The sequence below is a fragment of the Coturnix japonica genome, chromosome 7, assembly GCF_001577835.2.
Source record: "Coturnix japonica isolate 7356 chromosome 7, Coturnix japonica 2.1, whole genome shotgun sequence".
In the NCBI taxonomy this organism is placed as follows: Eukaryota; Metazoa; Chordata; class Aves; order Galliformes; family Phasianidae; genus Coturnix; species Coturnix japonica.
Genome location: NC_029522.1, coordinates 8,491,532 through 8,516,210, shown reverse-complemented (window position 1 = coordinate 8,516,210; position 24,679 = coordinate 8,491,532). Strand labels below are relative to the sequence as shown.

General features: G+C 41.2%; 1 protein-coding gene across 3 annotated transcripts in view; it reads right to left on the bottom strand.

The window, feature by feature from the left end:
• UBE2F (ubiquitin conjugating enzyme E2 F (putative)) overlaps positions 1–24,679 on the bottom strand; it is a 72,940-nt gene that overhangs the window by 37,012 nt on the left and 11,249 nt on the right. For 2 of the 3 annotated variants that reach the window (XM_015867986.1, XM_015867988.2), the window contains 3 exons: positions 16,443–16,508; positions 9,492–9,559; positions 3,066–3,136 (listed from right to left, as the gene is read on the bottom strand). In XM_015867986.1, the coding sequence (XP_015723472.1) occupies positions 3,066–3,136; positions 9,492–9,559; positions 16,443–16,508 (205 nt within the window). Of the gene's footprint in view, positions 1–3,065; positions 3,137–9,491; positions 9,560–16,442; positions 16,509–20,333; positions 20,364–24,679 lie in introns of all 3 variants that reach the window. The other variant, XM_015867987.2, reaches the window with a different exon arrangement.

Genomic DNA, 24,679 nt, shown 5'->3' with positions numbered 1-24,679 from the left:
CATAGCATAATGACCTCAGAATATACAACAAACAAACCGACCAATAACCATATCATAGAAACACACACGCTAACCTCAATCTAACTCTACATACCTAAATCTAATAATCATAACAAAGAATACACCAAAAGGAACCCAATCCACTCCAAACATTGCAAATCACACAAAACTTAACACTCACAAAAAGCCTTACATCCAACAAAAAAGACAACAACACAAAGGGAGACCATACGCAGAAAAACCACATATATCAATACCTGCCTATTCACTCAACACACAGCCAATACAAAACAGGGGCACAGAACAACAACAGCTAAAAAAGCCAAAAGACACCCCCAAACAACAACAACACTTAAAGAGCTAGGTATCACAGCACATTTATATAGGAAAAAGACCATCACCAAACAAGACACACATCCCAACAACAAAAAAGAAACAGGAAATCACATCAACCAGCAGTAAACATAAATACCACGCGCGACTTGTCTTCCACACGCCAACCTCATTCATCCAACTCTAGCGCGCATCCAACCATCACTCACGACGTGCACCACTGGCTGGTACCCACAACACACACATACCAATAGTCAAAGCTCAAGAACACATGACATCCATATTCCTATATAAAGAAACTAAATACTTGGATAGCATTCTATCAATACGACAAACACAGACATCACACAAAATATAAACGGACTAACATGGATAAAACACCGAAATAACATCTAGAGCTGAAATGAATCCTACACCAAGGCCCACGACAGAGAAAGACTCAGATATCTTAAATAGTGCAACCCACAAAATAAATCATAATATGAATCCTTGAAATCACAATAAAATATAATCAATCACCTTAAAATAGTCGTCATATAAATACTAGACAACTCAGGTAATCAAAAAACACACCACATACACCACAACAGTGCAAAACACGAGAACAGCCAATACAAAGAAAGAAACAAGCCATCGACAAACACAATACATAGAGACTCAAAACGAATCTATAAACAATATGAACCTATTCACACAGACAAGAAAATCACCAACAAAACCAACAAACACACACAGCGAATACTAATACTAACTACTCATATACTAACACACATGCACAAAAGAAACATCCATGCAAATAAGAAAAAAAAAGCATCGATAATGAAAGAGTAATAATACAACACATATAACATAACTACAGAACCACTAGAATAAACTAAAAACAATACACCACAACACAAACTATAAACATAACTAAAGACGCAATCGAAGCAACGCAAAATAGCAGACGCATAAACAATTATTATATTCAAAAAACAATAAAACATGGCTAACGAAAATATAAACCCGAACAACGCGAGGGCCAGAGTTTAATGTGATTAAGCTACTCACTCGACGACAATCCCTACACATACACAGATAGAAAATTCATAAGAGACAGAAAGAACAAACAACTGAACATGCACATACAACACTCTAACTACAATTAAGACGACAATAACAACAAGAAACTCTAAAACATGACATGTCTAAAAAACAAACAAACACAACCAAACCACCCACCACCACACAACAAACATAAACACCCACAACCAACCCACACCACAACACTATAATCATCAATAACAAAACCAAACATATGATCACTAACAATAATTAAAAATGAATTTGAAGAAATAGAACACATGAAAAAATAATAAAGAGTGAGGAGGAGGAATAGTTATAACATCAGAACAAGATACAAGCGCTAATCGTGCAAAACTTAAAACACCAACTATTCTCACCACCAACTCACATTCCTTGGTGATAAAGATAACAGTCAAATGTACTACCCGCTAACACCAAGACCACACATAACCATCACAAACTAATTCACAATATACAAACCACCGAGACATTAAATTAAATCAAATAATAAGATATCAATATTGAAATAAAAAAGAATGAAGTCCAAAGGTATAAAAGTCCAAAACGTGGAAAATACCCAAAACAAGTATTAAAGAAAAAAACAACCACAAAACGAATAACGCCCAGAGGGAGAAAGGAATAAACATGATGAAAGTACATTCTCACTGCATCTGCAACATCAAAGCGGACTGCACAGCCACTCGAAACAGAAAGCACAATACAATCGACTTCATATATAACTATAAAGCGACAACAAAACAAAAGCCTCATCTACTATCTAACCAACACCCAACTGATCTTGCTAACACCCACCCCACCCCTCAACACGACCACACACAGCTCCGCTCGACCAACACTCTGTTTTGGATTCCTAATACCACAACACCCAGCTTTCAATCTTACTTATTTCCATTGCTTATGCTTCATTTAGTATTTCTTTCATGTGTGGCTAACTTGAGAAATGACAGCCCCGCTTCTCACTTCTGTTTATGTTCAGCTTTGTAGCCAATTTAACCACTGGAAATCACAAGATAAAAACACGAAATCACAAAGTTTCTGGAACTGATTTTGTAGGAGAAACATTTACGGTCAGGAAAAAGCTGCCAGTAGTGTAGCAGCGCCCCTTTGGCAAAGGACAGCTTTTGGGCTTCATACCCTGCCTTACATCCCCCAACTATGTTTTCCTATAACCAGCACCTGTCTTTTCAGCAGATATTACACGTGAAAATAAATAAATATACAACAGTTACTGTAAAGTTAAATGGACATTTTTTCTTCTTGAAATACAGTTTCCAAGCACTAAACACATACAGGAATTAACTGAGCAAAACCTTCAGCCTTTCAAAGGGCCTGAAAAATTGTTCACCTATGAGGAGACGGGAGAAAGGGAGAGGGGAGAAAGGGAGCCCAATCTGTGTCAGATTGGATGTTATGCTTTTAACCTAAACAAGGCTAAAAGTTACGTCTGAATTTGAAGAGCCAGGTTCTACCCAGCACCTATTGCACAGCATGAACAACACTTTCCATATATTTCTGTGTTCTTAAGGGTCACATTGTGGCCTGATTTCTAGAAACCATTGACAATAGTAATAGTGACTTGAAAACTACATACAACATTTCACCACACAGAAAGACCTTCAGGATAAAAAAAAGAATGCTGCTGCTACCTTAAGCAGATTTCTCCCGTCTCTGTGATGTTTGGATGCCAGATTCTTGTCAAGCATTTTACTTTCGGAGGCTGCCAAGACAGAAAACAAATGACAATGTTATTCTTCAAAATAAAGCCAAATCACCATTACAAGTGACAGAACCAAAAAGGGAAATATATTTGATGCTAACAGCATCACAGTCTGTATGTTAAAAGTCATATTCAAACTGAAGATGCACATGTGAAAAGCTTCCCAGCTTATTTTTAGGTAAGGTCACCAGAATGTTGAATTAGACAGTTTGAGTTTTCAAACACAGATTCTTAAAATACAGTTTCATTTGCTCTAGTTTGGTGAAGTAAATAAAGAGTGGGTCATAAAAACGCCAGTAGCTTAGCAACAGCACATTATTCTGTCCCTGTTCTCTGAATTACGATTTGCAGCTTTCAATCAGGCAGATAATTTCTTACAGTAGACTTACTGTAAGAACAACACAGACCAGTGCCTTTCAGGACTCCAATTAAATCTGCTATTATAAATGTGGAGCTATTTTCCTCCACTGCTTCCCAAGAAGTCTTCAGTCAAGAGAGAAAACAGCTCTAATAGCTGTATCTGCATAGCAGCGTGCTGCATTTTGTCTCACTGCTTTGTTCTCAGTTCTCCAGCACCACCTTAGGAAAGTATTTAGATGTTCTCCACTTATCCCAGCTCCTTGAAGAAAAGGTAAGAGTGCACACATGATAACAACCTACTGAGAATACACCTGTCCAGCACTTAAAGAAACCACCCCCGAGGCACATCTATGGTTCATAAGACAGACATGAGCTTGCACATTCACGTTTGTGCAACAGCTGCTTTATGCTCAGCCCCTCAGGAGGCAGTTGTGGCAATGCTGGATCACAGCAGTACTGAATAATGAGTGACGTGCAGAAAAGTCTGACTTTTTACCTTCCAAATCCACAAATGTTCACATCAGAAGTTCTCTAACAGTGCAACCCTGCATCTGCTACACCCTCGCATTGTTTTGAAAGATCATGCCTAGTTCTCAAGAAAACAAAGAGAGGAAAGCAGCAGTACTTATTCCACCTGGTGACTCCAGATAAAAGAGCAGATTTTACCATACGTGCCTTCCAACAGAGAATGTACTGATGAATAGTAGAAGTTTTAAACAAACTAAACCTTACAAGAAACTCTCAAATCTACAGTCATTCAGAGTGAGATAATTGGCACCTTAGTTTTCTGTAACGTGGAAAAAACAACAAATCTTTTATCCTTTCACCAAACACCAAAGTGTTTCTTATCTCTAAGAATAAAAGAAACTCACTGCTGACAGTAAGACAAAGGTTTTCCTTCTCCCCTCTTCTTCTCCTGTTACAGACAGACAAGGACAACAGCAGCACTACCATAAAAATCAGCTTCAGTCTTCTTCAGCTTATCTTCGAATCTTCCTTACATCAACAAATTCACACAGGCTTTCCTTGAGATGCTTCACTTGAATGCCTCAAACCATCTCCAGGTCATGGATGTGACAGCAAAGCTTAGAAAATCCATTTACTTCACCACTCATAAGTTCACCCTTCTCTTCAGACTCAGAAGACATAGGCGCAGATCCATCCTCACCACAGAGCACAGCAGCAATCTGAGTAATTCTCTTCTCCAGTTCTCAGCAGCCACTTATGTTTTTGGATCCCTCGTGAGTTTTTATCATGGAACAATCTTTGCTTCCGTTCCTGCTCTCAGCTGATGTCACCGTAACAGTTTGTGTTCACAAGCCTCAAAACACAGCACATGCAGTACAGGAGAGTGTTGCAAGCAGTTGACAACTACACATATACTGACTTCGGTTTGGGTCCAAGTTTAATTTTACAGAACAAGCTTTTATCAAGTTTGTCCCGTTTCTTTTAGGGCATCACTAACAATCTCTCCCATGTTATTCTCACTGAATCAGAGGATGGATATAAAGCACCAATCAGTACGCAAACTTTATTTCAGACCTTGATTGGTTTGGCAAGCCAAATCACATCGATGTGACAAGTGTGCTAGCATGGGAATGCTGTGCCTAACCAATCCCATGCAGCAAGACCACCAAAGAGAATTAATGTCATCACTAAGGGACTATCATCCAGATCTTCAGGATTCCAATCCCAGCTGCTGTTTCACAGCTGAGATTTTTGCAATGAAAAGGACTAAGAAGAGCAGCTCTGCTATTAAATTCCAGCTTCTGACCTCCACCTAAGGTCATAAAAACCTTGGAAAACTGATTTGGTGTTGCTATCTGTACTATTAATTAGGCCTGATTCCTTAAGGCATCAGGTCCCCAGCCCTGCAGCAATCAGCTGCACCTGAAGAAAGAAAAGGGTGGTTGTGTTTTTTCCTTTGCTGCTGTTGTTTTAAATCAAGACATTCCCCGGTCAGTAGATTACTATCATTTTAAAAAACATCTGACAGCAACAATTGCTCCCCTCTCTCACCAACTCATTTCTGGGCAGCTGATCAACCAAAAAAAGCAGTGCTTGGGGAACAGATGCTGCAGAGACAGAGGTCAGCACTTGGCACTGGAGGCTTTGCCGTGTATTCCATTATTTTGCTTGCCACTTTACAGCTTCCTCTGATGTCTGTGACAACAACCTTCCCGGAGGTTTTCGTAGGCAAAAATGCTGGCAGGCTTCTGTTTGCTGCATACGAACGTTCGTGAGCGTACAGCTCCTAAAAGGCAGAATGCTTTAAAATGCCAAGTGACAGTATTACCAAACAGATTTCAAGTGTTTCTAACAGCATCACAGTTTGAGGAGACACTAAGGATTAACTTACTGTGCTCTCAAGACAGCACTGCAACACCTGCGTCATATCCAATTGCTTTCTCCTCCTACACAATATCCCAGCAGCTCAAAGAAAAGGAAATGTTAAGTGTCAACCTTCTAAAGACTTCTAGTGCCTCTGAAAAACCCTTAATAGCTAATATCAGTACCATTAATTGTATCAGCACAGTATCTTTTCAGAGTTGCTTCAAGTTTAGAGGGGGGAAAGGCCTCCCAGGATTCATTTCTTCTTTCTGTATTCAGAACATGGACATTATTTATGGGAAAAGCCACACAGAGTCTGAAAGACAGCAAGAGCTCCAGACTGCCCACAAAACAGTGCTTTAACAATCAAGAAAATCTTGGCTGTGAAGGGAGATCAGAGTAATTACAAGAGTTTGGATCAAAGCAGTGGATTCTGAAGATGCTGGGCTTTCTTACAGCTCCAAAAATCAGTCAGCCCAGATACTTACAGAAGGAACTGATCTGATATGCACAAATGCTTTTCGGAGATAGTTTTGGGTCACATATGGGATGAATTCTTCCTATCATCAGGATGCTTTTCACCCCAATAGTCCCTGGAAGAGTGTTAGTTGAGGACCATATGCATGCACTGGTGTCCTTGTGACCAACTGTGCTTCCTTCCTTAGGGCTGCACAAAGCATCACTTCTGTCTGCTCAGAGGCCACAGGAAAAGGATGACCAGAACTGCCCATGTAGGCGCTGTTTCCAACATGGGAGCTTAAAGACACTTCTAATGTTAAGAGTGTCCTGCAGTAGTGCTAACATTACTAGCAGTACTAACTCAGTAACATAGTCACTGAGGTGATCCAACATGAAAATGCACAGCTGCAGTGAGCAGAGTTACTTTCTTTGGGAAACACACTGCTTTAAAAGAAGTCCCTGGTAAAACAAGTCCTTGATGAGCTCTCTTCCCTCTCTTCATCCTGCCTGCAAAGCTCAGTGAAATGCAGCCTGTCAGCTTGCAGAAGCAGTGTGACATGAATTACCTCTCGCAACGCAGCACAGATCTATCTGAACAATTCCTCTTGCACACCCAGTAACTGATTAGAATTGAAAACCTTTTCCTGTTCTCAAGCTCAGATGCTTCTAAAATTATCCATCTCTACAACAGCTTAAGTAGTTTTAATTACGGATATAGCGGAAGAACCCTTACAATATTTTATTGCCTTCCAAATAATCATCACAAACACTTCCAGTACCACATACAGCAGCTCAGTGATGCAGAAGTGCCTGATCAACCAGCTGCGTGTGCTCTGGGCACAAGCAAGAGGCAGCACTTCACAGCAGGGCTCATCCCAAAGCATCCTTCCCACATTAGGCTGTTGAATCATTGCCCTGAGGGACTGCACAGCCTAGGTGACACAAGTCAGTGCTTTATGCTTATAGACCCACTGCTTACCTCCAGTGCTTTGCTTCCTAGACAGAAGAGCATGCACTGATTTCAGTTCACAACACAAAGCTTTCCAAGTCTTTCCTCCTCAGCTATAATTTTAGCACTTAAACATAACTAAATCAACATCCTGTGCTCCTGTTACCACAAAGCAAGTCCTTTCCTGCAAGAGCTTTTTACATGAATGCCTTAAACATGAATCATATAAGAAATTTAAATGGGTATATATTGTGTATTTCCCCCTGTGCTCAGTAATGCCACAGAGGTTAAACTGCTTTATTGATACTGACAAATAAAGTCAGATGGATGAGAACTTGGGAGGATTCATCCAATAATTTTAGATGACACGGTTCATTCAGATTAAAAAGAGAATGCAATTACCTAGTGACCACCTCTGTACTTACAGTGTATGCATAGTGTGTATAAAACGCCACCACGGGAAATTCTCTCATGAGGTTACATAGTGAGCTTAAAAAAAGAGGAACTGCAAACACTAGATGTAGTAACAGAACATATCCAGAAGGACATACAGGATCCAGGGTTTGGTTTTGAATAAAACACTCAACTGCAATAGAGTTCAAGATTTCCAAAGAAAACTGCTTTCTTCTCTTCAAGAATTCCCAGGAAAACAGTCAAGGAGAGAAAAAGCTGTAAACAGGGATCAAAACCCATTCTCTATGCAGGACCTGAGGTTGCTACCACTAACTCAGATAGCTAGATAGCTACTATACTGTTAAGCATCATTCATCTCTCTTGACCAGTGACAATGGAAAACTGAGCAAGAAAACTCAAAGCTGACGCAGAAATAACTACTGTCCTCCACAAGCAGTAACTTATAAAAGTATAGTGCATGCTCTCTTGATTACAAGCACCAGGAATGTTAGTAAACTTCTGAAGGCACGTTCTGGAATGCCAGCCCGGCTCCCCCACTCCCACAGACAGAACTTTTCTACCCCACTGGAGCTCTTCAAGTTCAGTCTGAGAATTCAGGCCATCCCATTCCAGGCTGCTGTTCATCCTTTGTGCTCATATATATCCTGCATATAAAAACAGTGCTGCGACTGCAGCCACTGCACATATACGATGCTGAATTTAGGCTTGGTGCATCTGAATCCTCTCCTACCCATTCTTCAGCCTCTCCAAAAGAAGACCTCTCAAATAATAACATCAAATGCCAGAAAACAGAAAAGACATAAGAAGAAAGTAATGAAAGCAAGCAAAATCAAAAATGTTCAAACTAAAAGCGAGGCTTCCTTCTGCAATTCATACCTCTGCATGCAATTATTGCAATTTAAATGCTCAAATGAATATAATTTCCTTAGATATCTTCAGAACACAGGAGACCAAGAGTAATTCATGAGAACCAGACATATGCCCCACCTGTTTTCCATGTCTGGAGTTTCCTTTTTTCCTACAGACAGCTAAACTCTGAAAACAATGTCTGAAGTTATTTTTATTGTAATTGTACCTCCTCCTCTCTTGCCACGATCTGGGATTTTAGTAGAATAAAACAAAGCAATAATATTTCTCGTGTTCAAAAAGGGCGAGTTCCTGGGAGCATCCTGTTTGTCTATATGAAGCAGTGATCATTGGGATGTCTTCTGGAAAGCTGTTTGCTTAATAACCATTGAAATAAGGTGTTTTTTATAGATAGCTAAGTAGCCTGGGAGACAACCAGCAGAACTGGTGGAGTGCATCAGAGGCCACTTGCCACCACCCCTGTGCTTTCCATGTCCTCTATTGCACACTCTAGAAGGGAATTAAGCACCACAGTCCAACAGCAGAAATATAAGCAAAAGTTGAAGGCCCCATAAAATAAAAAGCAAAGACTTCTCCTTTCTGTTCAGCTGTATAATTCTCTCTTCTAGACAGGATTATTTTGGTGAGAATAATCATGCTCATGTCTCCAGAATAATTACCAAGGAAGAACAGATGAGAGTAGAAGCTTAGCCAAAGAAGTCTGACTGTCAGAAGTCTGACTGCCAGGTATGCCCTGTTTACACTTCCACGCAGCCTCTGCCTGAACTTTTTTTTCCTTTAAGGAATAATGTTGGTTTCAGATGCTGCACTACAAAAGTGTAATCAGACTATTCTGTATTTTGATGGTATTTTAGCAAGAGAGAAAACCCTTTCTTAGACTCGATGCCAACTTCCCTCTGAAGTGCTAATACAGGGAAAGGAAATGTAAAGGAAAAGGAAATGTAGCCACCTCTATAGCAGTGACAGAATACTTACCACCATATTGTAGGCATCAGGAACTTCAATTTCAAACTGAAATTTTCCACCTTGGTAATAGCCCTCATCTAGCAAAGAAAAAGAACCACAAACATTAAAATAGTTTACTTAGAGAAAATAACTGGTGCTGTGTTATATAAATCATCTGTCATTACTGAGATTCAAATAACAGCCTCAGGTCATCACCAAATACCCACACACCAAAGCACTGGCTGCCTCCTGCTTCAAAATAGAAAGAGCTGGTTATACACCTTGCTGCTAATGCATGCTAAATCCTTCTTAACCACAGCACCCTCTGACTTGCACCAGCAATTACTATCACAGTAGGAATAACGGTGTGCCAAGAGCACGCCTCAGAGGGTACTACAACAAAACAGCAAGTCAAGTCTTTTGACTGACAATTATCTCACAACGGGTGATGCAGCAGTTAGGAAAATCTTCCTGCTTCTCTGTCAACCTGAGGTCCAATACTGAATTATGAGAAGTGCTAAATTGTAAAAGATGAAATCTGAACATATCTAGTTGCATGTAACCAGAGACAATAGATAACAGGCTGTAATTCCTGAAATAGCTGTGCTTGGATGCTGAAATGCTTGCAAGCAATCTGATACATGTCTGTCTGGCATTGCAACTACAGAGTTCTGTCATTATTCTTGTTCTCTGCATCACATCACGCAGCCATGGCAAAGAACCAGGACAGCTTGGTGATCCTCATATGCAAAACACTGCAAAGGAAAGTTTGGCAAAGCAATCCATAGCTTAGAGAATGATGAAAAAGAGATGTTTCTTAGCATCTGTCTAGCTTCCAAAAAGCTTCTAGCTCTTTTATTATACATCATCAAAATCCCATTGGGATAACATGGTGCCTTCTGGACCCACCCCCTTCCCACATTTAGTGCTACCAGAGTATGGAAACAGAGCATGGCTGATCTTTCCCATCCCATATAGGTTTATGGCTGCCTCCATTCTGCTGGTTTCCAGCACCCAACCCACCCAAACCTTTGGCCATCCCACAGACACCCCACAGAACTGCCAGCCTTAGCCAATAGAAATCTCACTTTAATTACCTGCTGAGTACACATTTTTCAAACAAATCCTTCACTTCCAAATCAATTTTGAAGTGCACTTCATTTATTAAGCAGACCTCTCAGGCGTGCTGCTGCGCTTTATCAGCACATAAATGCACACACATTGGTTTTTATGGGTAAAAAAATAAAAATAAAAAATACTCAAGTCAAAGCATTTCTATTTTGCTTTCAAATGTACCGGAGATAAAAATCAGTAAAGCAAAACGCTTCTGAGGGATGGAATACATAAAGGTGAGTAACACCAATATCCTTTTGATGAAACTTGCTCCCTGTCAGATTTGCCAGATGCTCAAAGCAGGACATTGTTTCAAGAAAGAGCCATTATAAAAATGGTTCAACGCTCCACCTGGAGCTCAAACAGCATAGCCACCACTGAGCAGCCCTGCGGGATGTGGCTGACCGCACTTCATCCACCACTCAGCACACTGTAATAGCTATGGAACCAAGTTGCAGGAATCCTCGCTGTTTCCAAGCATGATGCCACTCCTTGTAAAAATCACAGTTTGAAGAAATAAATGCACAGGCCTTTCACTGAGCAGAGCAAAACAAACAATATCAATCTCTCACAGTATTCCCCTGAGGAAACTGGCTGCCCGTGACCTAGACATATACACCCTTCTTTGGGTAAGGAACAGGCTGGAAGGTAGTGCCCAGAGGGTAGTGGTTAAAGGAGTTAAGTCTGGCTGGTGACCTGTTACAAGTGGTGTCCCCCAGGGGTTGGTTCTAGGGCCCATCTTGTTTAACATCTTCATTGATGACCTGGATGAGGGAATTGAGCGCATGCTAAGTAAGTTTGCAGATGACACCAAGTTGGGAGGTGGTATTGATCTGCCTGAGGGTAGGGAGGCCCTCCAAAGGGATCTGGATAGGCTGAATCGCTGGGCTGAAGTTAATGGGATGAGATTCAACAAGGCCAAGTGCCAGGTCCTGCACTTTGGCCACAATAACCCCATGCAGCACTATAGGCTTGGGGTGGAGTGGCTGGATGACTGTGAAGAGGAAAGGGACCTGGGGGTGTTGGTTGATGCTCGGCTGAACATGAGCCGACAGTGTGCCCGGGTGGCCACGAAGGCCAACAGCATCCTGGCCTCTATAAGAAATAGTGTGGCCAGAAAGAGCAGAGAGGTGATCATCCCTCTGTACTCAGCTCTGGTGAGGCCGCATCTCAAGTACTGTGTTCAGTTTTGGGCTCCTCACTACAAAAAAGACATTGAGGCCCTGGAACGTGTCCAGAGAATGACAACGAAACTGGTGAGGGGTCTGGAGCACAAGTCTTATGAGGAGCAGCTCGGGGAGCTGGGATTGTTTAGCCTGAAGAAGAGGAGGCTCAGGGGAGACCTCATTGCACTTTACAACTTCCTGAAGGGAGGCTGTGATGAGGAGGGGCTTGGCCTCTTCTGCCAGGCAACAAACAGGACCTGAGGAAATGGCCACAAGTTGTAACAGATGAGGTTTAGACTGGACATAAGAAGGAACTTGTTCTCCCAGAGAGTGGTCAGGCACTGGAATGGCTGCCCAGGGAGGTGGTGGAGTTGCCATCACTGGCAGTGTTCAAGAAGTGCCTGGATAGGGAGCTAGGAGATATGGTTTAGTGGTGTTCTGTAGGTATGGTAAAGGGAGGACGGTTGGACTAGATGATCTTGTAGGTCCTTACCAACCTTGTAATTCTATGATTACTTCAGCGTCTGTTACAATACTAACTATGCAGATCAGTCTTTCATCAGCTTCTTCAGTTCACATGCACTTATCAAACTATCACTTCTCAATATATCTCATTTGATCTGGACGAGGGGATTGATGAACTCAGTAAGTTTGCAAATGCCACGAAGTCACTTGAAAGTGCTGATCAGCCTGAGGGTAGGGAGGTTCTCCAGAGGGATCTGGATAGCTGAGGCCAATGGGATGAGGTTCAACAAGATCAAATGCCAGGCTTAGGTCACAACAACCCCATGTAATACTATGGGTGTGGGGCAGAGAGGCTGGAAAGCTGCTCAGAGGAAAACAACCTGGGGATGATATCTATACAACCTTAGAGGTCTTCTCCAGCTTTAGCTTCTCATGGAAGCATAGAATGGTTATCACATGCAATGTGATGTCTGCACAGGGAGCAATAAGGCTGTTGCAGGGCAAAGGAGAAACAGTACCTCTGTGAAAGCTGCTCACGAAGCCCAGCAGCAGAAAGCTATTTCTCATTAGCTTAATTTCAGTAGTTCTTGGATTCTGCGGCCTTGGAGCGTAGCACGCAGCAGCCCTTCATGTTCCACCTCTACTAATGCAAAATAGGTATATCTACACGTGTCTTATGTCAAAAAAAAAAACTTAGATTAAATCTATCTTCACTGTAATCTAATTCTCAAAACTAAAACTCCAAACAAACTCAAAAACAGCTCCAGGGAAGGACAGCTTGCCAGAAGGTTCTCAGAGCGCTGCCAGCTGAACAGCAAGAGAAAAGCCATGCTCTGCATCTCCGCACACTGAAAACACCAGACACAGCCTCCATCCGCAGGAACATTTAGTTGGTACTCAATTAAAAGCATGGGCAGCAAGACTGCTGTGACATTGCTCAAAAAAACACACAGGGATAGGGGGGAAAAAGGAAGCTAAAGAGCTGTTCTTCGCTTTCTCCACCTCTTCACTATCAGGCAGACCCAGCTCAGGGCAGCTCCACACCCACTTCATCCAAGCTCAAAATCAGTAGAAACCTAACAGTAAGAAATCTGGTAAAAGTGACAGGAAAGCTGTATGGAAGACCTGAAATAGAAGAAATGCTATGAAATGTAAAAAAGGGGTCTGACCACTTGAGAGAAATTCAGTAATGCTGTCAGAGCAGGAGGGGATAAAATGAGGAAGGCTAAAGCCCACTGGGAAGGGAGGTCAAAGAAGTGTTTCTTGTTGTTCTTAAGTATGTCAATAGCAAAAGGAAGGCTGGGGAAAACGTAGGCCTGTTGTTGGCCAAGGTCTGGTAACAGAGGACAGTGAGAAGGCAGAGCTGCTGAACTCAGAACTAAAGTCCTAGGAAAGCTAATAACAAGCAAAGCACTGTAAATGAAAGAGCAATTAAAATAGCTTTAGCTCATAACTTGTCAATTTACAGGAGATTTTGCCAAGATGGGAATATGTCTGAGCTCCAGTTTGTGTCTCCTACTTAAAATTATGTCTTCAAGCTACATTAACATTCCTCCTACTCCAGTCTCAAGTTTCTTTACTAACAACCTAATACTAATCTGTGTTTGTGAGGTGTTTTGACGGTGAAATGTACAGCGAAGGTACAACATTATTTTACATTTAAAAGAAAATGTAAAATAATTAGGACAAGCCACAAAGGATGTGCATTTGATAGCAGCTCCTTGAATCATAAGCATTGAAATGCTCAGCCATGCTCGCTGACATTTGTCATTTTATGGTATGCAAAGCAGAAATCAGGCATTTTATTAATTCCCTCAAGAATGCGACTAAAATAATCATGTTAACCCTTCCCTACACAACTGTCTGGGAAACAACATTCATTAACTCTATGCATTCCTCTAGCTTTTGACATGTATAAGCCACCTAAACTCACCTTTCCCCTTTGCCCAGGTCACTGCTGTGTTGCACTGGTATTTGAAGCTGAAAGTGAAGAGGCAGGACTCCATGTTGTGAATATCCATCTCCTTATTTTCCTTAGCATTGGATCCAATAAGGTACAGATACCGAAATAGGAACACAGGCAAATGGTGCCACAAGCACATTTTTTCAACGACAGAAAAAAAAATCAGTTGATATGACACAAGGAAAAAGCAGTTCCAGACAGCAGCATCTGCCTCAGGAGCAAGCAGTTTATCCTTCGTGGCTGTAAAACCACTGTTACTCTTTATCTCATGCGTGCTACTATACATTCTCCCATTCTGCACTAACACACCATGAAGGAATCAGAGCTTCCTAAGCACAAGTCAAAATAATGATTTCTATATGAGCAGGTGCATGAGGATTTCTAGAAGTGATTTGGTTGTGTGGTGCTAGAAACACTTCCAGGCAGGATGAGGAAGAACAGCCCTTCTCCCTGTCCACATCCATGCAACACTGTCTAGGTGCTACAAAAAAGGGTTGTCTCTAATCTAGAACGCTGCTCATTTGAGCCAGAAACACTCGGAGCCAACAACTCTGCTGCCTCTCTGTTATCTCACAGAAAACTGAGCTTTGGCATAATCCAAAGGTAATCAGAAAACAGCAGCAATTTCCTTGGTATGCGTTGTGTCCCGCACTGAGAGAGCTGTGCCACGCAGTCACTGATCACAAGGCTCTGTACCTGAATTATGCACAGCTGAAAATAGATGTTTACTTTGGGCAGGCTACAACTGCAGCCACTTCAGCTGTGCAGCTATATTTGGAGCAACAAAATGTTCATTAAGATCATCTCATTCCCGAGAACGTTTCAGCAACGAAGCTAGCACAAAAGCCAACCACTGCATTCAGCAATCGTTTTCCAACTGCAACAGCTTGCACGGCTGTTAACAGACCAAAAAGCCTTGTGTACTCAGATGCCTTAAAATTAGTACAAAGAAGCTATCTACTGCTTTCATATTGGGGACATTCCTGATTTGTGCTCTGATGGCCTTGTGAAATCATCTTATTTCATAAGCATAATAAGCAAGTATCATTTAAACTGAAGGATGAGTTATTACATACAGGCTAAAACTCACCAATTAAACGCAAATACATCTCCCGCATAGAATGAGACGTTCCAAAGTTCAGTATCAGCACTTACATTTCTTTTGTCTTTTTTTCGTATAATGACAAGGAAAATCGGACTCATTTTTCCGTACCCAAAAGGAGTCACGGGAATGAACTCGTTAGCACAGACCACCCAAGATTCCTACAGCCAAGGAAGTGCCGGTCGGTTCGAGATAGTGAAACAGCAGCAGCGACACTTAGTGGGCATTTCACATCAAGACACCTACTGCCAAAAATACTCCTTTAACCCTAACTGTGAAGCATTTCTTGCATAGGTAACACGTCTCAAAGACTGTCATACGGCATGCAAGCCCTTGTCAATAAATACCTACAGGAAATTTACACCGATAAGAATTTGCTGTCAAAAGTGAGCTCGGTCACAGCACTTCTAACTCAAACATTTCAGTGCGCTGCACATGTCAGCGTCCTCATTTGAACTGCTGTACAGTCTCAAAGATGACTTGCAATAAAAGCGTTCCTGATATTTAAATAGACGATCTTCCATGCAAATCCATCCACAACACACATAGTTTTCTAATCTAAACTAAGAGCAAACTCCGCAATTTCTGCTTACAATTAAGAAGCTCACGTGGAAAAGATGAATTCTCAAACCAATTTAGAGACCTCTTTTGTTGACCAACAAGCCAGCAGTGTTCTTAAGTCATATTAAAGGATTTAACTTCCCCATACTCAAATTTCTGAAGACCAGACTCCCACTTGTAAAGCACCTTCAGATATGCACAGATTTGAAGTTTCCCAGCAGTGTTACAACACCTACCTTTACAGTTCTACAGAATCAATCAGAAATCATAAAAAGGAATAAATCTGGGAGTTCAACACAGCTGTAATACAATAATTTCTCTACAAATAGTCCAAACATTTCTGCAAATTTATGACTTGAAATAGGCTCAGTAAAACGTTATCAATCAAAATGAGCGAACAAGACTTGAACACTTGCTGAACTTGCTATATTTTGATAGCATTCTTATGGCAATGTAGCACCCAAAATCCCCCCTAATTTCCCCACTGCCCCCACGAAACCATCACTGCAATACAGCTAGACTGTCTTAGACTACAAACTTTGTGGCCCTTGATTTGTGTTCCCACCACAGCAACACATACAGAAGGCAAAGCAATAGGTTTAGGAAATTACCTGGGATTACAGTTAGCTGGAAGTAATGAAGCTTGTTTGGGTCAGGAAAATTCACTTTGCACGTACCTGTTGAGCAAAAGAACAATTTGCATCAGATAGCTGTTTGTCCACTGCTGAGAAAACAAATATCTTTCACATCATATGAATTAACACCCTGATTAATCCCTATGTTCCAGTTCAGTGATTTCCCATACTTTAAGTGTCTCCTCTCCATACAGTGATAGGTTATCTGCAGTAACTCAATTTCTTTGAGCTGGGAGGGAGAAGTTGATTTCCTTTCAGTAAATCATGTTGTCTCACACTCTAAAATGACAAAGGAATAGGTCCTCTATATGGATGCTAGCTATAAGCTGAGAAGGCAGCATACAGAATCAGCAGCCTTTCCTTAGAGATTCTCTAACAAGAACACATACACCTTTAACATTTGATAATACAAAGTAGTTCCCAGGAAGTCTTGCCACCACAGCTCTATGGTAGAAAAGATTTATACCTGCAAGGTGCAATCAGAACCATGCTTTACTGACAGCCTCACCCAAAAGGAAAGTGAAGCTGCAGTTCAGCTGTCGCATAGAACAAAGCTGTTTCTCAGCCCAGCTGAGTGCCACAATCAGCCTATTTTATTCCAACCAAGAACAAGTTTCAAACCCATAACAGGCTGCCAGAGCCTTGCCTTAGCCCTTCAAAAATGAGTTCAAAGTAAATTACCTTTTCAGGCTTTTGCACAAAAGAGGGAGAGAAGGAAGAGTCAATACTTCATTAGTGTATTACAGAAATTTTACATTAAAAAGACAATTAAAAAACTAACACTGTATTGGCAACATGCACTTAACTCTTTTTTTTCCTACCTACCAAGGCTTCATAATCAAGAATTGCTTCAATGTGGGGAACTGACCTCCCCAAAGTCTGCAATTGCAATTGAAGCTGCTATACCACTCATAAATTAGCAGATGACCAGAAATTAAAGAGATACTGCATTTATGTAACATTAAAGACTGCCTCAAAAAAGCATATGTACAACTACTACACATCTCTATCCTGTTTAAGTTTTTACAGCAATTACACCTATTTAGAGTGAAAGGTAATGAAGCAGCATCAAAAAGCAAACGTGATGATTTTATTCTCAAACTAGATGGAATTAAGGACAAATGATGAGAAGGAAGAACGAGAGTAAAAAGAAAAGGAAACACCCATCTGTGAGGTTGTGCTGTTATGAAAGTAGTCAGTTCAACAGATGCAAATTCACAGCACAACAGCCCTTTGTTTGCCTCTGATGACACAAACTAAGTTGCCTTCTCATGTACAAAGCTGGCTTTTTTTGATTATGGCAGAGACAAGCTGTCAGGCTGGCACTAGAAGCTGTGTACAACCATGCATACATTATGATCCTTGTAATGCAGCCTTTAGCTTCTGAATCCATCCAAGCTGGATGTACTTTTCTCCCTTGACTCAGAAGCTACACAGCATCAAAAATACATAGATCCCATTTGCCTATAAAAATACCTACAGCTGCACAAACACTCCAATAATGCATTCACACTGTACGAGCTACAAACCCCGATATACATTTCTCAACATTATCCTATTTTAATCCATTTCACATTCATTATCCTATAGAAGAGACTAAGCAAAAAAGTTGAACAAAAGCTGCTATGAAAGAAATCTCTATAATTGTCTCTTAGGAAGAAAAGCATCCAGAAAGAAAGCGATAATGCTTTACATTATCCCTTTTAGCTGTTTCTACTCTGTTTTTTCCCCTCTTTTCCTCCCATCAGGCAGCCTGCATGCTGAGAAGCCTGATTTTTGAGATCTGACAGCAGATGTGGATTAAGAGGCATTAGCAAACAGAAGAGGCTCAGGAGAAGCAGCAGAGGTCTAACCTGGAGGGGAAAAAAATGGCCCAAGCTTCCCTCAGATGGAGACGACTAGACATGTTACGGGTTACCTGTCAGCATAATCAAAGAGAACATTCACCACTTCTCTCTGAAAGATAAGCATAAGGGCAAGGCACACTCAGCCTTACATGAATGCACAGCACGGCAGCAGTAGCCTGTATGCATGCCCTCAGAATGCAGCAAGCAGCTCACACCTCTTTCCCTGCAGGGGAAGCATCTTAGATTACTCCAAAATATGAACATGGATGGCTGGAAGTTATGTAGTGCAAGTGACAGGCTCTGGAACTGCCTCCAAGCGGGCTGTGTGATAACTCTGAAGCAGAGATGGCAGAGTGCTGCTGTTCTGGCCAAAAATCTAGGAGAAAGAGAGTTCAGCAACAACTCAGCTGTGCCACTAGCACTCACTCTTAACAACAAACACAGAACTGCAGGAGTCCATTAAAAAAGGACTTGGTGTTTTGTTCTCAGTTACAGAACTAACTCTCTGAAGCTAAGGAACAGAAAACATGTATTTGATTTTTAACTATATATTCTCAGCTCATAGAAGCAATAAGCCTGTGCCATTCAAAACCTATCTTAAAGCATCCATGAACCATTTCAGCATAACATTTGATGATACTGAGCTTGGAGGATACTGGCTGACATACCAGAAGGTTGTGCTGCCTTCAACAAGACCTGAACTGACTATAGAGAGCTGGGCAGAGAGGAACCTGATGACGTTCAGCAAGAGCAAGTGTAGAGTCTCACAGCTGAGGAGGAATAACCACATGCAACAGTGCAGGTTAGGGGCTGACCTGCTGGAGAGGAGCTCTGCAGAAAAGACCCTGGGAGTCCTGGTGGCCAGTAGGTTGGTCATGAGCCAACAGTGTGTCCTTGTGGCCAAGATGTCCCACGCTACATTAAAAAAAGTGCAGCCAGCAAGCTGAAGTTGATTCTCCTTTCTCTTCACCCTGCCCAGATGTGAAGCCACATCTGGAGACCTGGGCTCAGTTCTGGGATCCCCAGTTCAAAACAGACAGGGATCTCCTAGAAAGAGCCCAGTGGAGGGAGACAAAGATGATTAAGGGCCTGGAGCAATCTCTATAAAAGGAAAGGTTGAGCAACCTGGTACTGTTCGGTGTGGAAAAGAGAAGACTGAGAGGGGGATCTCATCACTGTTTACAAACATCTGAAGCACAGGAGTCAAGTCAATGGGGGCAAACTCTTTTTGGTGGCAGGCAGCAACAGAACGAGAGGCAATGGGCAGAAACCAGAACAGAGGAAGTTCCATACAAACATAAAAGGAAGAACCTTTTTACTGTCGGACTAGCAGAGCACTGGAACAGGCTGCCAAGAGAGGTCGTGGATTCTCCACCTGCTTGAAGGAACCTGTTTCAGCAGGGAGGGACCTCTAAAGGTCCCTTCCAACCCCTATAATGCTGAGATAACATATAATGCGGGTAGGATTCCAGGGCTAAAGGCACATTGTATTGCCTTCTTTTGTTGTTGTTTTTTAAGGAATATATATATATAATTTCTTTTTTTAATCAGTATCCTTGTTTTTGTTAATACATCTACTATTTAAGAAGCATCCTAGGCTAGAGCTTGCATGTGAAATGAGAAAGCACTAGGCTCAGATCTGAGCTACTTGCTCTGCTACCAAATGAGCATTTCCTAGTTTTGAAATAAGGTGCGACCAGAGGAAAATGGGAGCAAGGTAAGAGGTGCACTCTTCAGCTCCAGTCAGCTTTGGGTGTTCTGTTTGGAAGTTCCCACTCTACCAGCAACCAAGCTGTGTAACATAACCAATTGATGCTGCTTCCAAAGGACACTAGCAAGGATCCATGTCTCTGCAACACCTTAAGAGTGGGCAAAGTAAGCCTGCTCAAACATAGGGCAGCAAAGTTTGGCACAGCTTACCCCACAGTTAACACAGCATTAGCATTCATACCTCAATCAAAATAATCACATCAGCAACCCTAGTCCCCTTAAAATGTATGCTATTAAATGCTGTACTTACAAGGTAAATTAGCTTCAAGTTCCGCAACCTCTGTTGAAAGAAAAAAAACATACCATTACTCATGCAAGCATAAAGCCACTCTTGAAGTCCAAATTGGCAGATCTAATTTAAACCATGCCGCAAATCAAATTTCACTTAAAATATAATTAAGTCTCACGGAAGATTTACCTTGAAATTTCTCTTTTAGCCACACAATTCATTACTGAAAACACTAATTTGCCCTGCAGACAAAGTGTTCCCTACTGCAATGAGAGGGCTCAGCTCTGCCAAGAGAGAAACACCAAGCTTCTGAGACACAGAGAACTACCACTGCAAAGGGTGGCATCATCCAAACCACCAAACTCAAAAGGCTCTCATCTAGTTTGAGAATAAATCATCACGTTTGCTTTTGATGCTGCTTCATTACCTTCACTCTTAATAGGTGTAATTGCTGCACATAGAACTTAGACAGGACAGAGATGTGTAGTAGTTGTACATATGCTTTTTGAGGCAGTCTTTAATGTTGCATAAGAATGCAGTATCTCTTTAATTTCTGGTCATCTGCAATTTAGATGTGTATAGCAGTTCAATGCAACTTGCAACTTTGGAGGGTCAGTTTCCCACATTAAGCAATTCTTGATTGTGAGCCTTGGTAGTAGGAAAAAAAGAGTTAAGTGCATGTTGCCATATACAGCGTTAGTTTTTTAATGTCTTTTTAGTGTAAAATTCTGTAATACACTAAGGAAGTGTTGACTCTTCCTTCTCTCCCTCTTTTAGCAAAAGCCTGAAAAGGTAATTTACTTTGAGTCATTTTTGACAGGGCTAAAGGCAAGCTTCTGCAGCCTGTTATTGGTTTGCAAACTGTGTTCTTGGTTGGAATAAAAAGGCTGATTGTGGCCACTCAGCTGGGCTGGAGAAACAGCATTTGTTCAGTGCGACAGCTGAACTGCAGCTCACTTTCTTTTGGGGAGCTGTCAGTAAGCAGGTTCTGATTGCACCTTGCAGTTAAGTCTTTTCTACCATAGAGCTGTGGTGCAAGACTGCCTGAACTACTTTATTATCAAATGTTAATGGTGTACTGTTTCCATTGTTAGAGATCTTAGGAAAAGGCTGCTGATTCTTATTGCCTTCTCAGCTTAATAGCTAGATCCTAATCAGAGGAACTATTCCTTGTCATTTGAAGTGTGAGACAACAGTATTGATTTACCTGAAGAAATCAACTTCTCCCTCCAGCTCGAAAGAAATTGAGTTACATGCAGTAAGCTATCGACGTTGTGAGAAGGAAGCACTAAAAAGTATGGGAAATCACTAACTGAACATAGGGATTATCAGGGTGTTAATTCATATGATGTGAAAGATATTTGTTTCTCAGCAGCTGGACAAACAGCTATCTGAATGCAAATGCTTCTTTGCTCAACAGGTACGTGCAAATGAATGTTCCTGACCAAACAAGCTTCATTACTTCAGCAAACTGTAATCCCAATGGTAATTCCTAAACTATCTTGCCTCTGTATGTGTTATGCGTGTGGAACACAAATCAGGCACAAAGTTTGCTAGTCTAAAGACGTCGAGCTGTAATTGCAGTGATGGCAGTGGGCAGTGGGAAATTAGGCGGGTATTTTGGTCTACATTGCCATAAGAATGCTATCAAAAATATAGCAAGTTCAGCAAGGTTTAAGTCTTGTTCGCTGCATTTGAATGATAACGTTTTACTGAGCTATTTCAAGTCAATAAATTGCAGAATGTCTTGGACTATTTGTAGAGAAATTATCTGTATTACATGTGTTGAACTCCCAATTTTACTTCTTTTTATGATTTCCTGATTGAATCTGTAGACGTACAAGTACGGTGTGTTAACACTTGGCCTAGAAACTTCAAATCTGTCCATATGTAAGGGCTTTACAAGTGGATTCTGTCTTCAGAAAATTAGGTATGGGGAAGTTAACATTCTTGTAATATGACTTACAGAACACTGCTGGCTTGTTTGGCTCAAAAGAGGTCTCAAATGGTTTGAATTCATCTTTTCCACGATCGAAGCTCTTAATTGTAAAGCAACAATTAGCGGATTGCCTCTTAGTTTAGATTAGAAAACTAGTGTTTGTCGATGATTCATGGAAGACTCTCTATTTAAATATCAGGTAAACGCTTTACTGCAAGTCATCTTTGAGACTTGTACAGCATTCCAAAATGAGACGCTGACATGCTGCAGCGCACTGAAATGTTTGAGTTAAGAGTGCTGTGACCGAGCTCTCTTTTGACACAAATTCTTATCGGTAATTTCTTACGTATTATTGGACAGGGCTTGCATGCCGTATGACAGTCTTTAGATTGACATCTATGGCAAGAATGCTTCACATTAGGGTTAAAGGATTACTTTATGGCAGTCAGCTGTCTTGATGGAAATGCCCCTAAGTCGTCGCTGCTGCTTTTTTTCACTATCTCGAACCTGCACTTCTGGCTGTAGAAACTTGGTGTCTTTTAAACGCAGTTCATTCCCGTGACTCTTTTGGGACGGTGAAAATATGATCAATTTTCTTGTCATTATACGAAAAAAAGACAAAAGAAAATGAAGTCTGTACTGAACTTTGGAACGTACTCATTCTATGCGGGAAAGTATTGCGTATTAATTGGCAGTTTAGCCTGTATGTAATAACTCATCCTGCAAGTTTAATATAACTAGCTTATTATGCTATTGAAAATAGATGATTTCACAAGGCATCAGAGCACAAATCAGGAATGTCCCCTATGGATAGCAATAGATAGCTTCTTTTACAATTTTAAGCATCGAGTACACAAGGCTTTTTGGTCTGTTAACTCAAGCCGTGCAAAGCTGTGCAGTTGGAAAACGATTGCTGAATCAGTGTGCTTTGTGCTAGCTACGTGCTAAAACGTTCTCGGGAATGAGATGATCTTACATGAACATTTGTTCTCCAATACTATAGCTGCACAAGCGAAGGGCTGCAGTTAGAGCCTGCCCAAAGTAAAGATACTATTTTCAGCGTGCATAATTCAGTACAAGCTTGTGATGCAGTGACTGCGTGGACAGCTTCGTCTCAGGCGGGACACCACGCTATACCAAGGGAAATTGCTGTAGTTTTCTGATTACCTTTGGATTATTCCAAAGCCAGTTTTCTGAATAACGAAGCAGCAGAGTGTGTTGGCTCGAGTGTTTCTGCTCAAATGAGCAGCTTTCGTAGATTCAGAGACAACTCTTTTTTGTAGCACTGACATGTTCGTGGATGTCGACAGGGAGAAGGCTGTTACTTCCTCATCCTGCAGGAGTGTTCTAGACACCGCGCACCCATAATCACTTCTAGAATCTCATGCACCTCCTCATATAGAAATCATTATTTACTGTGCTTAGAAAGCTCTTGACTTCTTCATGTGTGTTAGTGCATCAATGGAATGTAAATGTTACACCATGAGATCAAAGAGTAACACTGATTTTACAGCCACAAGGATAAACTGCTTGTTCCTAGCGAATGCTGCTGTCTGGTACTGCTTATGTTTCTTTGTAATAACATTTATTTTTTTTTTTCGTCCTTGGAAAAAGTGCTTGTGGCACAGATTTGACTCGTGTTCCTTTTCGGTATCGTTACCCTTGAATGCTCAATGCTAAGAAAATAAGGAGATGGAATATTCACAACATGGATCCTGCCTCTCACTTCAGCTTCAAAACAGTGCAACACAGCATACCTGGCAAGGTAAAGGTGGAGGTTTAGGTGGACTTAACATGTCAAAACGCTAGCAGGAATCATAGAGGTAGAATGCGTTGATTCCCTAGACAGTTGTGTAGGGAAGGTTAAAGTGATTATTGTATGTCGGCATTCTTGGAATTAATTTAAACTGCCTTTTCTGCTTGGCATACAATAAAGATGACAAATGTCAGCAGCTATGGCTAGAAGCATTCAATGCTTATGATCAAGGAGCGGCTTATCAATGCACACTTTGTGAGCTGTCCGAATTATTTTACATTTTCGTTTAACAGTAAAATAAGTTGACCTCGACTCTCACATATCACAGTCAATACACGTAACAACACAACGATTAGTATTAGGTTGTTCAGTAAAGAAACTGGATGAGAGTGGTAGGATGATTAATTAGCTTGAAGACATAATTTTAAGTAGGAGACCAAACCTGAAGCTCAGACATATTTCCCATCTTGGAGAAATATCTCCGTAAATTTGACATTATAGCTAAAGCTATTTTACATGCTCTTCCATTTACAGTGCTTGCTGTTATTAGTTCCTAGGATTTATTTCTGAGTTCAGCAGCTCTGCCTTCTCAACTTCCTCTGGTTACCAGACCTTGGCAACAACAGGCGCTACGTTTCCCAGCCTCCTTTTGCTATGTAATCTCTCTTTGTT